At 44.8% G+C, this 14903-nt stretch overlaps 1 protein-coding gene across 1 annotated transcript in view; it reads left to right on the forward strand.

Moving 5' to 3' along the window:
• The window catches only part of DCSTAMP (dendrocyte expressed seven transmembrane protein), a 17577-nt gene extending 13378 nt beyond the window's left edge, over positions 1-4199 (forward strand). Inside the window, exons 3-4 of the mRNA XM_006038230.2 lie at positions 1333-1662; positions 2339-4199. Of these exons, the coding sequence (XP_006038292.2) occupies positions 1333-1662; positions 2339-2422 (414 nt within the window). The 3' untranslated portion in view covers positions 2423-4199. The remainder of the gene's footprint in view (positions 1-1332; positions 1663-2338) is intronic.
• Positions 4200-14903: the final 10704 nt, after the last annotated feature.

Consider the following 14903-nt stretch of genomic DNA (forward strand, 5'->3'; position numbering starts at 1 on the left):
TGCTGAACCAGTGCAGTGCATCATAGGCTTCCCATGATAATAATACATCACTGAACCATAGTCTGTGTGGGAGGCCTAGCCAGCAGAGGAGAGAAGGGAGATGAGGTACCTGAAATACCATTTTTGAGACTTAGGGGAAGTTCAGGTAAATGCATTCTAGTACTGAACTGAGCTGAAATACAACATTTCTTCATTTCATTAGAACTTTTCATTTCTCAAAAGTCAATATTTGACTTAAACATCAAAATATCTGAATTTCCTATGAGACAGACAATTGAATTTTTGCCCAGTTCTACTTATAACAGGCAACTCAGCAGTTCTGACCCTTAATAATGGGCTGTGCTACACATACACGGTGATCCAGAGGGGCCCAAATTACAACCAGCGGAGAGCAGGAGGCGCTCATAGAGACACATTTTCTGAGGGATGTTATCATCTAATTACTGTACAGTTTTCTAGAATATGTGAAACAAGCCTGGCTCCTAGTAGATTCAAATCCCAGCAGCAAAATTCCAGCCTTTATCTAAAAATTTTCAAGGATGGGAAATTTGGGCCTTTCCCTTGGTTCGAGTGCCTGAGAGGGGGCTGTCCACATTGAAAAACACCCCTGCTTACACTGGATTCAAGAGTTGTCCATTTCAGAGATGCAAACCAAAAACTGGATAGGAAGAATGAACTATGCAATCTCAGGAGAGATTTATTCCAGGCAAAGGGTTGTACATTCTGGCCCATTTTTGAACCCATATTTGATACTGAATCTCTTTACTAGCTCAATGATATGTTGAATTCATAGGTGTATTTCCTCCACTCCTTTTAATTCTAGAATGAACTCCATTGGAGAGTTCTAAAAACAGCAAAAAAGGTTAGTACAGGAGCAGAGAAAGCAATTTCTAAGGAAAATTTATGCATCAAATTATGTCTTCAGTTACAGCAATGTAAATCTGGATAAAGGAGCATATAATTTAGTCTAGGAAACCAACAAAACATCTTTAAATATCTGAAGAATGTAAAAGGAGAAGAAAAATCAGCTAGCATGAGGTGGAAAAATGTTAAAATAAATAAAACCACCAATATCAAGAGAGAGTTTCTGATAGCATGATTCCCAAGTTTGTGGGACTGTGTCCCGAAAGAAGTAGTACAAATCCTATTACTTAGCACATCTCACAAAAACCCTGAAGGGTTCAACATACATACTGTTATGATGAATCCTGCATTGACACAGAAAGGACTAGATCATTAATAGAACATTTGTACATCACAAATGTGATTCTGCTTATCTGAGGTGCAAACAATTTTTTTTTAAACTATATGTTTTATATTTCTCCCATGCAGAAAAATGAGGACAACTTCATTATCAATACAGGAAAAGTCATTCAAAATAATTTTTATTTGAAGATTCCTCTGTTTAAACATGACTGCATTCCTAAACCAGAGTTTCCTCTGCTCTCAACATGGATCCAGATTGGAGTCATCATCTTTTTCTTAATCATATTTGGATTATTCTCCAGTATCCTGGTTCAGCTTAAAGTACTAGTGTCAAGTTCATTCTATCCCAACATAGAGATGACAAGGATCCGTTACCTGCATTCAAAATTACTGAGATACAGAGAAAAGCCTCCACAGAAAAATGTGAAAAGGAAACTTAACTCATTTGCTCAAACGGTAAGCCATAAATACTATGAAAAAACAAATCTTTCTCTACAGGTAGCTGCAGGATTCAGATCTGGATTCAGATGAGAACTTTGCCAAAGACCAGGTGGTTTAGTCTTCCCACTTTTTGCTTGTCCTGAAGAGCAAACAAGTTCAAATCTTTCTAGTAGGCAAATTATCTCTGTCCCCAATTCAGAGATAATTTTCCTGCCAGAAAGATGTAAACAGAGTTATGTCAGCACGTTTTCTTCTCCACATATCACACACAAATCACATTTGAATATAAACGTACAGTATTTACTTGATTTACTTAGGCCCCAATCCTGTGGCCAGATGGGGAGGACCCCACATGCACAACAGGATCAGGGCCTGAGATTGTTAAAACATGCCAAAGCTCGAGGCATATCTATGAAAATCCACCTTAAAATACGTAGGGGGTAGTGGTCTATTGGGGCACCTATACATGTGCCCAATGCCTGCTTCAAGACATGTTAATTAGCACACGTTGGAGCAGACTTGATTAATCGAACAAGCTTTAGTTAAAGCAGCACTGCCACAATCTTGAAGCACAGGACGCTGAATACATGAGATGCTGTGGGTGCTTTAATTAGATTTAAGGAGCTGGGTGGCTGTGTTGGTAAAAAACTGGTACTCAGTTGGAATCTGATACATTTTTCTGTCTTCGTAGCTCCAGTTCTGGTTCCCGATATTCAAGGCAATGGGGACAATCAGGAAGAAAGAAAAAGACATGATAAATGAAAACAAGGTTTGAAAGAGGCCACATAACTCTTTGGCTAAGCTCAAGGTTATTTGTGCAGCAAGTCTCTGCATATTGTACCTGTACTGCTTCTGTTTTTAAAAATATTTCTGTAAAGTACTGTCAGTTAATTTCCATATTATATTTAAATGTTAAAGAAGTAAACATAGCTCTCACAGGACAGCAGCCTACAGTTGTTTGGCAATGCTGGGCGTTGCAAGCAAGCAATATGAAATAGCACTTGAGATTTCCCAACAATGTCTGGCACTTGTGCAATCCTTTAAGGCCTGATCCTCATTAATGTTGTGGCCATGATACACCACTCTGGGAGCCTTGCTCTGTAATTATCACACTGACTCTGTGGCCCTTTTAACAGATGAGCATAAAGTCATTTCACTGTACATGAAAACTTCAAACCAATCAAACTCGTTAATCATGGGTTTAACTTTAAGCATGTGAGGTTCCCTTTGAAATGATCGGCACTACTTATGAGGTTGCATAGGTAACCTGAATCCTGGCATTTCCTAACTTAAAAGTGCTTCACTTTGCATCCTGTGTTCTTTTAACACAGCTCCTTGGCTGAAAACAAAAACAAATGAGCTAGGGGGGAAAGAAACCCAGAAATTGTATCATGTTGATACCAGTTAATCAGAAAGGGATGAGACACGTGCCAGTGGGTTTCACTTGTTAATGGCAAAGGTTGGTGAAGCCTAAGGAGTCTTGTTTTTCTTGCTTAGCCAGTCTTTATCCCTCCCTCCCTACCCCACTCTCTGCCTACCCAGTCCCTTACTGTATTCTTACATGTCCTTATATAGTTTATTCCCCATGCCCCTCGGCACTTGTTTTTAGTCCTAGTTTCCTTCTCTGGCCTCTATCCAACCCCAGCCCCTCACCATTCAGGAGGTGTCAGTAGTCAGTAACACCAGCACCTACAACCACGGTGAAGTGGGGAACTTGGCAAACACAGGAAGGGGATTGTTCATAATAGACTGAGATATAGTCTATTATGAACATAAGACACTTTACTGCACAGTAGAGCGAATTTCCGTGCATTAAATGTCACTGTCTGTGTGTGCAGACCCTTACTGCGCAGTAATTTGCTCTACTTGGCAATTAATTTTTTACCTGCATTAGATGCCTTACTCCACAGTAACTACTTGGCAGTTAATTTGTTAATAATATTTGGATTATTCTCCAGTATCCTGATTCAGCCAGGTAACAAATTACCTGCCGAGTAGTTACTGCATAGTAAGGCACATGTAGATGGCTGACCAAGAGCTAATTTGCTACTGGTCAGCTGGGCAGCAGGGGGCAGGACATTACTGCCTATCCCTGGGAGCTCCCTGCTGTTGGAACGGGCTCCAATGGCTGAGCCCAGGTGGGGACAATGTCCCCCTGCTTCGGCATCAGGGAGTTCAGAGATTAGCAGAAATGAAGGAGATGATAATGAACCATAAAGTCAATTGACTCTCTTGGCACTGCCTGAATACCTGAATAGAAATTCTGCTGCCCCTCCCAGAGAGTTGGTTTTAAAACTTGGGTGGAACAGGAATCAAAGAGGGGTGCAACTGCACCACTGTACTTGCTCAGGATGCACCCCCAGACACAGAGATGTGTATGGTTTAACAAACTCACTCCAGAACTACGAATGGAACCCATGGCATATGTGGCGTTGAGCCAGACACCATTTTCTCCCTCTCGGCTATAGGGAAAAAGCAGCTAGACACAATTACTCTAAAATGCTTGTGTAACCCCCAATCTGTCATTGACACAAATGTCTCCAGTGTAAGGTAATAAAGATTTATTTAAAGTTTCCAGTATTGAATGTCTGGAGTTACTTTCCACTTAAATGAATATGAAGCTACTCTCTACAATACTTGTATTATATTGCCAAAAGCAAGTTGCAATTGTTGCAGCAAGATATTGCTTTTCTAGCCTGTTCTGACTAGGCTAATCCCATGTGAAAAGGTTTGAATAAATGTACCAGCTACACCATGCCATGCAGATCTTCATCTCCTCCTCCCCTCCAAGGATTGTATGAGTCAGCATGAAAGTGCAGCGCAAAGCAATATAGAGAAGTAAATCTGAACAGAATTAGTCATCATCAACCACTCTCAACCTGATGCAGAATGCTGCGTGGAACTACCTCCCCAAGGCAAGTGGAAAATACAGAACAAGTCTGAGGTTTGACATACACTTTAAGCCATTATTACTGAATGCTGTCAATATCTTAGATCTCGTGTTATTTTTCTAAAAGAGTAAAGCATCAAGCTAAGTGTCCCTTGGTCCTTTGAGTTCCTGTCTCTACCCACTCAATCTGAGAACAGTTTAATCCTCTGTAGATGTTGATGGTATGGTGGACTAGTGACAGCCTTTTGCCTCTAGAAATATACATTCTTGATCACAAGAGTAAGCTGCATAAGGGACAGACTGAATAAATCTATTCTTCACATGCTGTGGCTGCAACAACCACCCTTATTAATACTGCAGTAACTCTAGCTACCTTAAGGGCCCCATGTATTGTTGAGATGCCCCTCTACTTAGGCTAATAGTAAATTGGACATTGAAGTCCAGCTGGGGAAAGGGGAGAGGTAGTATAGCTGGAGGAAAGTAAGACAGTCATCAGAAGAGCTCTCAGCTACTTGCCACAATTCTGCCAGAGATGCTCTCTTCCAGGTGGGATTCAGTCACTTCTCTCCTTGGCATGCTTGACATAATATAAGCATCAGTCACTGGAGTTGCATCTTTTTAATATCTCTGCTTGGCTCCTACATCCTGTACATCAAGCCATTGATGGAAGGTAACTAACAAGTTATTTTTCAGGTTTTTAGGAAGCAAAAGGAAGGTGCAGGGTAGCATAGGACAAACTAGGGCAATTGGTGCAGGGTAGCACAGGACAAACTAGGGCAATTGGTGATGGGGGGGGGAGGGGGAAGGAGGGACAAAGCTGAGCTTTTCAGTGAATTCTTTGGATCTGTATTCCTAGACACAAACCAAGACAAATCTCTCAATTGGACCGTAGATAGACACAGGAGGGACACCAGCCCACCAACTGTTAGCACAGGCTTAGTGAAGGGGCACTTGGAGGGGCTGGATGTGTTCTAATCAGCAGGCCCAGATGAACTTCATCTAAGGGTGCTGAAGGAATTGGCCAGTGTCATAGCAGAGCCATTGGCATGGCTGTTTGAGCACTCATGGTGCTCTGGTCAGGTCCCGGAGGACTGGAAAAGGGCCAATGCAGTCCCTATTTTCAAGAAGGGGAGGAGGGAGGAACCAGTAAACATTAGGCCAGTTAGTCTCACCGCTACCCTTGGGAAAACTCTGGAAAAAATTATTAAGGATCACATTTGTGGGAGCCCAGCAGGGGAAATAATGCTGAAAGGAAATCAGCACAGGTTCATTGCAGGTAGATCCTTCCTGACTAACCTTGTTTCTTTTTATGACCAGGTCACAAAATGCTTAGACGCAGGAGTTAAGGTAGATGTCATCAACTGAGACTTTAAGAAGGCCTTTGATATGGTATCACATTCTGTTCTTGTAAATAAACTGACAGGCTGTGATATAGATAATTACAGGTGGGTGGCAAATTGGCTTAGGGGGTCGCACCCAGATAGTGGTGGTGGATGGGTCAACATCGACCTGGAAAGATGTGGGCCATGGAGTCCCTCAAGGCTCGGTCCTTGGACCAGTGCTATTCAATGTCTTCATCAGTGGCTTGGACAAGGGAGTAGAGAGCACCCTGTCCAAGTTCACAGATGATACCAAATTATGGGGCAAAGTTAACACACAAGAGGGTAGGGAATGGATCCAGGTGGATCTGGACAGGTTGGAAAAATGGGCAGAATGAAATAGGATGCAGTTCAACCAAGACAAGTGCAAAGTGCTGCACCTGAGCAAAAAAGAACCACCAACACACTTACAGGCTGGGGGATGACCTTCTCAGTAGGCAGCAGTGGAAAGGGATCTTGGAGTCATAGCTGACTCCAAGATGAACATGAGTCATCAATGTAACAAAGTGATCAACAAGGCTAACTGCACTTTATCATGCATTTGCAGATGCATGACAAACAGGTACAGGGAGGTGGTACTTCCTCTCTATGCGGCACTGGTCAGGCTGCAGTTGGAGTAGTGTGTCCAGTTTTGGGTGCCGCACTTCATGAGGGATGCGGAGAATCTTAAGGGTTCAGAGGAGGGCCACTCATATGGCCAGAGGCCAGTAGGCAAGGCCCAGCGAGGAAAGACTGAGGGACCTAGATCTCTTCAGCTTTTGCAAGAGAAGGCTTAGAGGTGATCTTGTGGCTGCCTATAAATTTATCAGGGGAGGGCAGCAGGGAATAGGAGATTAGGAGATGCTTTGTTTACTAGGAATAACTGGGAACAATGGCCACAAATTGATGGAGAGCAAATTTAGGTTGGACATTAAAAAGAACTTTTTCAGGGCTGCCAGAATCTGGAATGGGCTTCCAAGGGAGGTAGTGCTCTTCCTCGCCTTGGGGGTCTTCAAGAGGAGACTGGACAAACACCTAGCCTGGGTCATCTGACCCCAGCGCTCTTTCCTGCCTAGGGGAGGGGGTTGGACTCGATGATCTACTGAGGTCCCTTCCGACCCTAACATCTATGAATCTATGATAGGGAAAAAAGAAGCAATGCCATGATGAGGGCAGCAGGTAAGAAAAGAGAAAATGAAATATTTGGGAATGGGAAAAGGAAAACTCCAAATAGCCCTCAAAACTGAAGCTGAGAGGGCTCCTTTATATTGAAAAAAAAAAATGGAAATGTGGAGGGGACACATTTCAGTTCCCTAGATATTATATGGGGAGTGGCAGCACATGGAGGAACAGAAAAGAATAATCACAGAGAGTTTATTATTAATATATTGTCCACATACTGACACACACACACTGCCGGTGTGATTCTGGTTTTGCTGTCTGTAGTAGAGGTCTTACAGCAGGATCAATGGGGACTCCTCTTTTACATTTCCTTCTCTAGATCGATTAAAAAACCTAAGAGAAGTGGTTATGGTAATATGCGTATATGGAGCTAAGAGTTATGCTGCATTTGGTAACAGAAATCAAATCTATATACCTAGTTTAACTGGAGTCTCCCTTCCTTCCCTCCCTCACCCCTTTATATGTGTGTGTCTCTCTCTCTTCCCCCTCCTCCCTCTTGGGAGCTTGCGAGGAATGTTAATGATCTGAAATCTTCCCTCTAGATATCTTGAACCATCTGTCAGCAGGTCACTCTTGCTTGGTTTACTGGAGGATGGTACACTTCCAGACCTTTCTTCTGTTTTTCTCTATCCTCTGAGTTGGGTAAATTTGGGTTTTTCTTCTTTTCTGGTCCACTTTGTGCATTGCTTCCCTTCGCTAGTGGGTGGTCAAATGTTCAGGGGTGAGTTTCCTTTTATAGAGTTAATTTGCTTGCAAGGGGCTATTAAAAAAAAATCAAAGGAATCACTGGCAGTGCATGACATGTACTCTGTGGATAACCTGAAAGAGAGGCCAACCAAAGAGTAGAGATGAAATTAGACAAGTATCAGCTACTAGGGCTGTGCAAAGCTTCAGGTGCTGGTTTGATTCAGAGGAGATTCAGCCTGATTCGGTGGCCAAATCTCCAAATTGAATCAGGGGACCAATTAAAAGGTCCAAATCAATTCAAAGCTCTCCAAATTGATTTAGAAAAGATTCAGAGAGCTTTGGCGATTTGGGCAGTCCGAACTCACTGCAGCAGGGAGCTGGACCCGGACTCCACGCTGGTAAATAGGGGGCAGGGAAGGGGAGGCTGGAAAAGGGGGGAGGGGACCATGGCCCCCCGCTCCCAGTTGTTTAAAAAAACAGCCCCACTCAACAGGTGCTGCCACCGAGGGGCTCTGACCCCCACGCACTCTCCTGGCCCCCCGTGGCTGCCCTGCCCACCCCAGCTCCCGGCCCTTTAAAAAAAACAAAACCAAACCCCTGGACTTACTGGCTGCTGCAGTGGCCTCAGGGGTGCTGGGGGCTTGTGGCAGATCCCCCCATGCAGTGGGGGGATCAGTGGGGGGCAGTGGGGATCGCCCCTGTGGTGGGCAGGAGCTGGTGTGTCTGGGGGGGGGTGTTTTTTTTTAAAGGGCCAGGAGCTGCAACAGGTAGGACAGCCATGAGGGGCCTGGGAGAGCGGGCAGTGGTTGGGGGGGCTTGTGGCAGAGCCCCCCCCATGTGGTGTGGGGCAGTGGGGGGGCAGCAGAGCCCACCCCACACCAGACAGGAGCCAGTGAGTGGGAGTTTTTTTTCCCAAAGAGCCAGGAGCTGGGGCTGGGCAGGGCTGGGAGAGCGGGCAGGAAATGGGGTCTTTGTGATCCGGAGATTTGGCTGATTTGGCAGGAGCTGAATCTCTGAATCAGATTTGGCTAAATCGACTCAGGACAGTGATTCGACTCACCGAATCAAATCACTGTTCTGCAAACTGGCCGAATCTGAATCCAAAGCGAATACTAACTGCTTCACACAGGCCTACCAGCTACACAAAAAGCCTCCTTCCACTACTGCTACTATCACACCAGGAAATTCTTACGCAACTATTTTTACATGCAGATCCTATTCGACTGCAAATTCAAATCCTGTGAGCTTTCTCCACTTCAGAGGAGTGCTTTCTGCTAGGAAGTGCTCTTGGCTCCCAGGCAGAATACCATTCCTGTTTCTCTTCATGCCCTCTCTCCCTTCCGAACATAACAGAAAGCTATTATTTTCTTTCCTTCTCTTCCATTTTCTTGTATGTTTTCCATGTTTTAATCACCCACAAAGCATTGATTACCTTTCTTTTTTATTTTTGTCCCACAGATGAAAGAAATTGCTTTTTTTTTTCAGCTCAGCACAAGGTAGCTCACTGTAACTTGGAAATAAAATCTTTTGTTTATTTGGGGCCAATTTCTCTTTCAGCATTTCTCTCATTGCTGCTTGTGCCTGCCTTCTCTCCAGCCTTCTTCTCTCTCGCCAGCTAGAGCCAGAAATTGAGGTCAGCTAGCCAGCATGCAGAATGAAAGGAGGAAAGAGAAGTCTGGATGTGCTCTTTGACTCATCTGTCCCTCCTCTTCTGCCTCAACACTGCAATGCTTGACTTCCTCTTAAGGCACCCTTCACCAGTGAAGAGAGTGCTTGGCTTACTGTGAAAAATCCCCAAATCAGATCAACTCCTGTTTGCAAAATTAATGTGAAGCTGACTTGATTGTCTTGTGAACACAATTAAGACTGACAGGGCAGTGTTTCTAACTGTCCTGATGTTCAGGCTACATGAGGGAAGCAAGATTTTGGCAGAAAAAGCAGTGTCTCTTTATTCCCCTCTTCCCCTTCCCAAACTGTGAAATATGTCACACTCTAGCTTTGACTAGCTTTAGGATGAGACTGAAGGCTTTGTTTCATCATTCATGTTGTTGCTGCATTGTGTGTGTGAGTAGGTGTTGTAGATGGGAGGTTGCAGGGTTTACAACTAGCTTTTATTCCGCTTCTGCTTTGTCAATATTGTGACGAGCTGACTCGCTTTGTTTTCTGCACAACTGAAATTGCCTAGATGCTGTTACATACCAAGAAACTACAAATTATTGAAAATCTCTAGATCTATTTATATTATATACATTCTGTACAGTACTAATAGTGAAAGTAAATGGCTTACTGTTTACTGCTGTTGAAATAAACCTAAAGTTGGGATGTTATGATGAGAGTGATCATAACAGGCTTTAAAGCATCAGGAAGTATGTAATGGGCTTCCTACTGTGAGAATCAGTAGCAGATGTACCCTCTAGTGGCCCAGCAAAGATAAACACCTCAACGCTTGTTCTGGTCAGTGGGGATTCTCCCTTAATTCACATGGCAGAGGGATATTCATTTCAGGATCAGAACATCAGTTCTCTCTCTGCTGATGCATATACAGTATACACATTTAGCATGGGCGGGATATCTAATGTGCCTGACATTTGGTCTGTCCAGGGAAACCAGTACAAATTTTGTAACAAAGAGCCATTTTTTACTGTGAAAGCACGGGTGAATCCTCTTGTCCATGGACAACTCTCAAAATCAGAGGAAAACAAATAGAAACAAATTCATTTCAGGCTTATGAATGGAGTGCTAAATGTCAGGGATAGTAACAGTAAAAAGGAAAGGTTTGCTTCTTCAGTTGCTGAAATCATACCATGGTACAGCAATGGCATTCTTCAATTAAAACGCATGGTGCATTAGGGCAGAGTCAACAAAGAAACAAAAAGCTTCTCTCAGCAAAAGACTTGATGAATTTTCAGCATCCAACTACACTATTGAGGACACTTAACTACCATTTTATTGCCCTCTGGGAATCTAAGGGATTGAGCGTGAGATTTGAGAGCCTCAAAAAGGGGTAGGGAGTTTCCAGTGTTCACCAGAACCCTGCAGCATTTGGCCAAACTCTTGACCCAGCATGCTGCAAATACTGCCTTCGGAGGACAGGGACAACACAGCAGAGTCCATCGCAGCTTTCATGCTGCGGATAGGAGGAATGAGATACAGCCACAGGATCCGCACTTTGGAACTGATGTTTTAGTCTCTGCACATGCTGTGGAAAAAAATTCCCCATTCCCCACAGTGTCATAGGCTTTAAATTATTATAATCTTTGTACTAAACAATATGTTGGGATAAATCCCTATGCAAAGCATGTGGGTAAGTGCACAGATTATTATTTATTACATCTGTACACTGACTAAAAGACACATTACAATTAATAAATAGATCACAGTAAAGTAGGGCTGGAAGGGACCTCACCAGGTCATCTAATCTAGTTCCCGGCTCAAGGCAGAACCACCCCCAACTAAAGTATCCAGCTAAGTGCCTGTTCAATCTGTTCTTGAACATTTCAGTGACGGAGTGTCCACAGCTTCTCTAGAAAGCCTGTTCCAATGCTTAACCACTTTCATAGTAAGAAACTTCCAGCTTAAATTTCCCTTGCTGAAGCTTGAGGCCCTTCTTCTTAGTTCTGTCCCTTATGGCCACAGACAAAAATCTCTCCCCATCCTCTCTATAACTACCCTTCTAGTATTTAAAGATTCTTATATACCTTCAGTTTTCTTTTCTCTAGACTAAATAATGCTAGTTCTTTCAGGTTTTCCTCCTAAGTCATTGTGGAATCAGAAAAAAAATAAATGCCTTAAACTTTGATCGTACAAGTTGTAAGATGACATAATCGCTTTGTGGGGAATTGCTGGCTCTGCATAGTAGAAGAGATAAGGGAAAGTGTTTGTTCTTTGCAACTCCTCTGCAACTGCTTCGCTCACCGCGGCCTTGACGATAGCAGAAAAAAAAGTATGTACAACTCTGATTTCCAGGTGCAAGAAAGGAGTGTTAGTTCTCGCTTTGTCTCCCCCATAGTTCCCATCCTGATAACAGTAAAGCAGTATGAGCTAATGTTTGTTTGTAGCTGCTTTTCCTAGCAAACTCCACTATATGATCATGTGAGTTGTAAGCAACTGTTAAAAGTATATAAGCCTCCTGATTTTGCTCTTGGCGGGGAACCCCTTCCAAGTGCTTGGGAAATCCATGTAACTTTGGAGTCCCCCCTACAGTTGTAGTTTCATTTGAATAAAAGCTTCTGCTGACCTGACCCAAAAGTATGCTGCGTGTGTTTCCACGACATCATACTTCCCAGGATGCTAGCCGTTTTTGTTGCTCTCTGCTGGACTTTTCCAATCTGTCTGCATCCCTCTTGAAGTATGGGATGCAGAACTGGACACAGTACTCCAAGTGAGGCTTCATAAGTTCTGAGTAGAGAGCAAAGATCACTTCTTTTGATTTGCAAGTGATGCCCCTATTAATACAACCCTGTAGTACACTGTTGTCTTTATTTTTATTTTTTTGGCAAAATGAGCACACTGTTGGCTCATATCCATTTTATGCTGTACTGCAGGGGTGGCCAAAATATGGCCCATAGGCCAGATCCAGGAGCCATCCACACCAGGCAGGACTGTGGCCCCTGGGTGGCTCCACAGCTGGAATCCATTTCCTGGCAGCAGCAACTCCTTCCGGCTGGCACCACTGTTGGCCCTGGCCCTATGAAAATCAGCCAGGACACATGTGGGCAGGGCCTGAGCCCTGGCCTGCCCTGCACAGAGGGTCAGAGTCTCTGCAGCACCTTCCCCAGACCTGCCTGCCCCAGCCATGATGAGCGTTGGCAGCTAGGCAGAAGCTGCTGGTAGGTGCCAGGAAAAAGCAGGACCTGGTGGCAGGTGCAGGCCCATCTTCCCCACTGTGGCTACCTGGAGTCCGTGCCAGAGCTTCCCTGCAACTCTTCTCTACTACTGTCACCACATCTGACCTGCTCAGGGCTCCCTCACCTGGTGGGGCAGCAGTGGGGAGGAGCCACAGGACATCCCTGGTGCAGGCTCTGGGTGGCTGCAGCAAGAAGGGCCCCAGCAGCAGTAAAGTGAAGAGAGCCATTACCACCACCAGGTCTTGCTTTTTCCTGATGTCCAGCAGCCAATTCTGCCCAACTGCCACCACTGCTCATTGTGGCTGGGGCAGGCAGGTCCAGAGCGGCCATTGCAGGGACCCCGGCCCACATGTAGGGAAGGCCAGGGAAGGGTCCAGGGCTAGGCCTGAGGATGTGCGCTTAGCCCAGGGCTGAGCAGAAGCTGCTGCCGGGTGCCAGAAAAAAGCAGGACCTGGCAGCGGGCACAGCCACCTTCCCCTTACCACTGCTGGAGCTTTTTTGCTGCAGCTGCCTGGAGCCTGTGTCAGGGCTGCCCTGTGCCTCCTCTCCGTGGGCCCGGAGGTGGCATTGCTGGTGGTAGCAGCAGTGGTGGCAAGGGGCCACAGAGCAGCCTCAGCGTGGGCTCTGGGCAGTCGCAGTGAGAAGACCCCAGCAGTGGCAGGAGGTGGCCGCACCCACTGCCAGGTCCCGCTTTTTTCTGGCACCCAGCAGCAGCTTCTGCCTGGCTGCTGCCGCCTCCACATCTGGGCCACCGGTGTTGAAGCCAGGCAGCTGCTCCAGCACCTCCTCAGGGTAGAAGGGCGGTCCAGAGGCAGTGCTGGTGGTGGTGGGGATGAGCTGCCCATGCTGAAGTTGCTGCCTGCTCATGCCCATGCCAGCTCTCTGCCTGCCCATGGCCCCATCCCACATAGGGAGGTTTGGTGAGCTGTTGTGTAGGGGACACATACTGCCTTAGCCCACAGCAGCTCCTCAAAACTTCCTATGTGGCCTGCAGGCCCAAATAATTACCCACCCCTGGTCTACTGTAATTGCCAGGTCCTTCTCTGCAATCAGTCATTTCCTAGTCTGTATTTGTGCATACATTTTTTTTCTGTCAGTAGAAAGCTTTGCACTTGTCCATGTTGAATTTCTTCTGATTAATTTTTGCCCATTTCTCCAGTCTGTCCAGGTGTTTCTGGATCCTGGCCCTACCCTCCAGAGTGACTGCAACTCCAGCCAATTTGGAGTCATTCTCTAATTAATGAAGATGTTAAGCAATACCGGACCTAGAGCAGACCCTTGAGGAATCCTACTTGATACCTCCTCCCAATTAGACATTGATGAGAACTCATTGAGCACAATGATCCCATCAGTTTAGTCTCCACCTTATAGTACTTTCATCTAGTCTGTATTCCCCTAGAATGTCATGGGAGACCGTCAAAACTTGCTAAAGTTAAGGTATATTACATCCACTGCTCTTCCCCCTCCATGCAGCCTCTAGACTTATTATAAGAGGAAATCAGGCTGGTAAGGCATGAACAGAAATCTCATCTCTTTGTTAATGATTAAAGTCTGAGGACTCCACCTGTAGGGAGAGCAAGACATGATGTAAAGCAGAAAATACCTTAATGGCAATGGCAAGTTCTGTGGTAAAGATACAAAAAGTAGGTTCCTTGTTTGCACTGCTAGAAAATTTGTGCAGAGATCCTAGAAACATTATATATTTTTTTCACAGATAACATATCAGTACTTTTTTGGTTTAGAGAGCTCTCAGTTTACCTATTGAGTGCTTATATAACTTACAAAACTGCTGTTTCTCTCATCCTAGGAAAACATCAGGTTTTAGAAAAAATACTGTACAGCTAGCTTTTAGAGCTCTATACGTTGTTACATTTGTCTTTTCTGGAAGGTACTTGGAAGAATCAGAGCCTTCACAACGTGTGTGCTTGCAAGGACAGTCAACAGTGACTCTCCCTAGTAGAAACCCTTCTGTTGCTGTTACTCTCAGTAAACTGTATTATAGGTTCTGGATTCTGGCTTTCTGACTTGTTGATCAAGCTATCAAACAACACACAGTCTTCATTCTTTTGGGCCCTAATGATCTGGCAACTTTTGTGCCACATTGATTTCAGCAGGGCCTCCAAGAAAATTCCTGAGCCGAAAGGACAATACAAAAAGGCTGGGCTTATTCACAGTAACCTCAGGATTCATGTTCTTAACCCCAAGATCTGAAGGATCATCAGCACTTTTACCACAGCCCAGAGGACAAGTAAAGCAGGGGCTCTACCGGACCTGTTGAACTGATTCCAGGGC

Source organism: Alligator sinensis, unplaced genomic scaffold, assembly GCF_000455745.1.
Source record: "Alligator sinensis unplaced genomic scaffold, ASM45574v1 scaffold20_1, whole genome shotgun sequence".
NCBI classification, from domain to species: domain Eukaryota; kingdom Metazoa; phylum Chordata; order Crocodylia; family Alligatoridae; genus Alligator; species Alligator sinensis.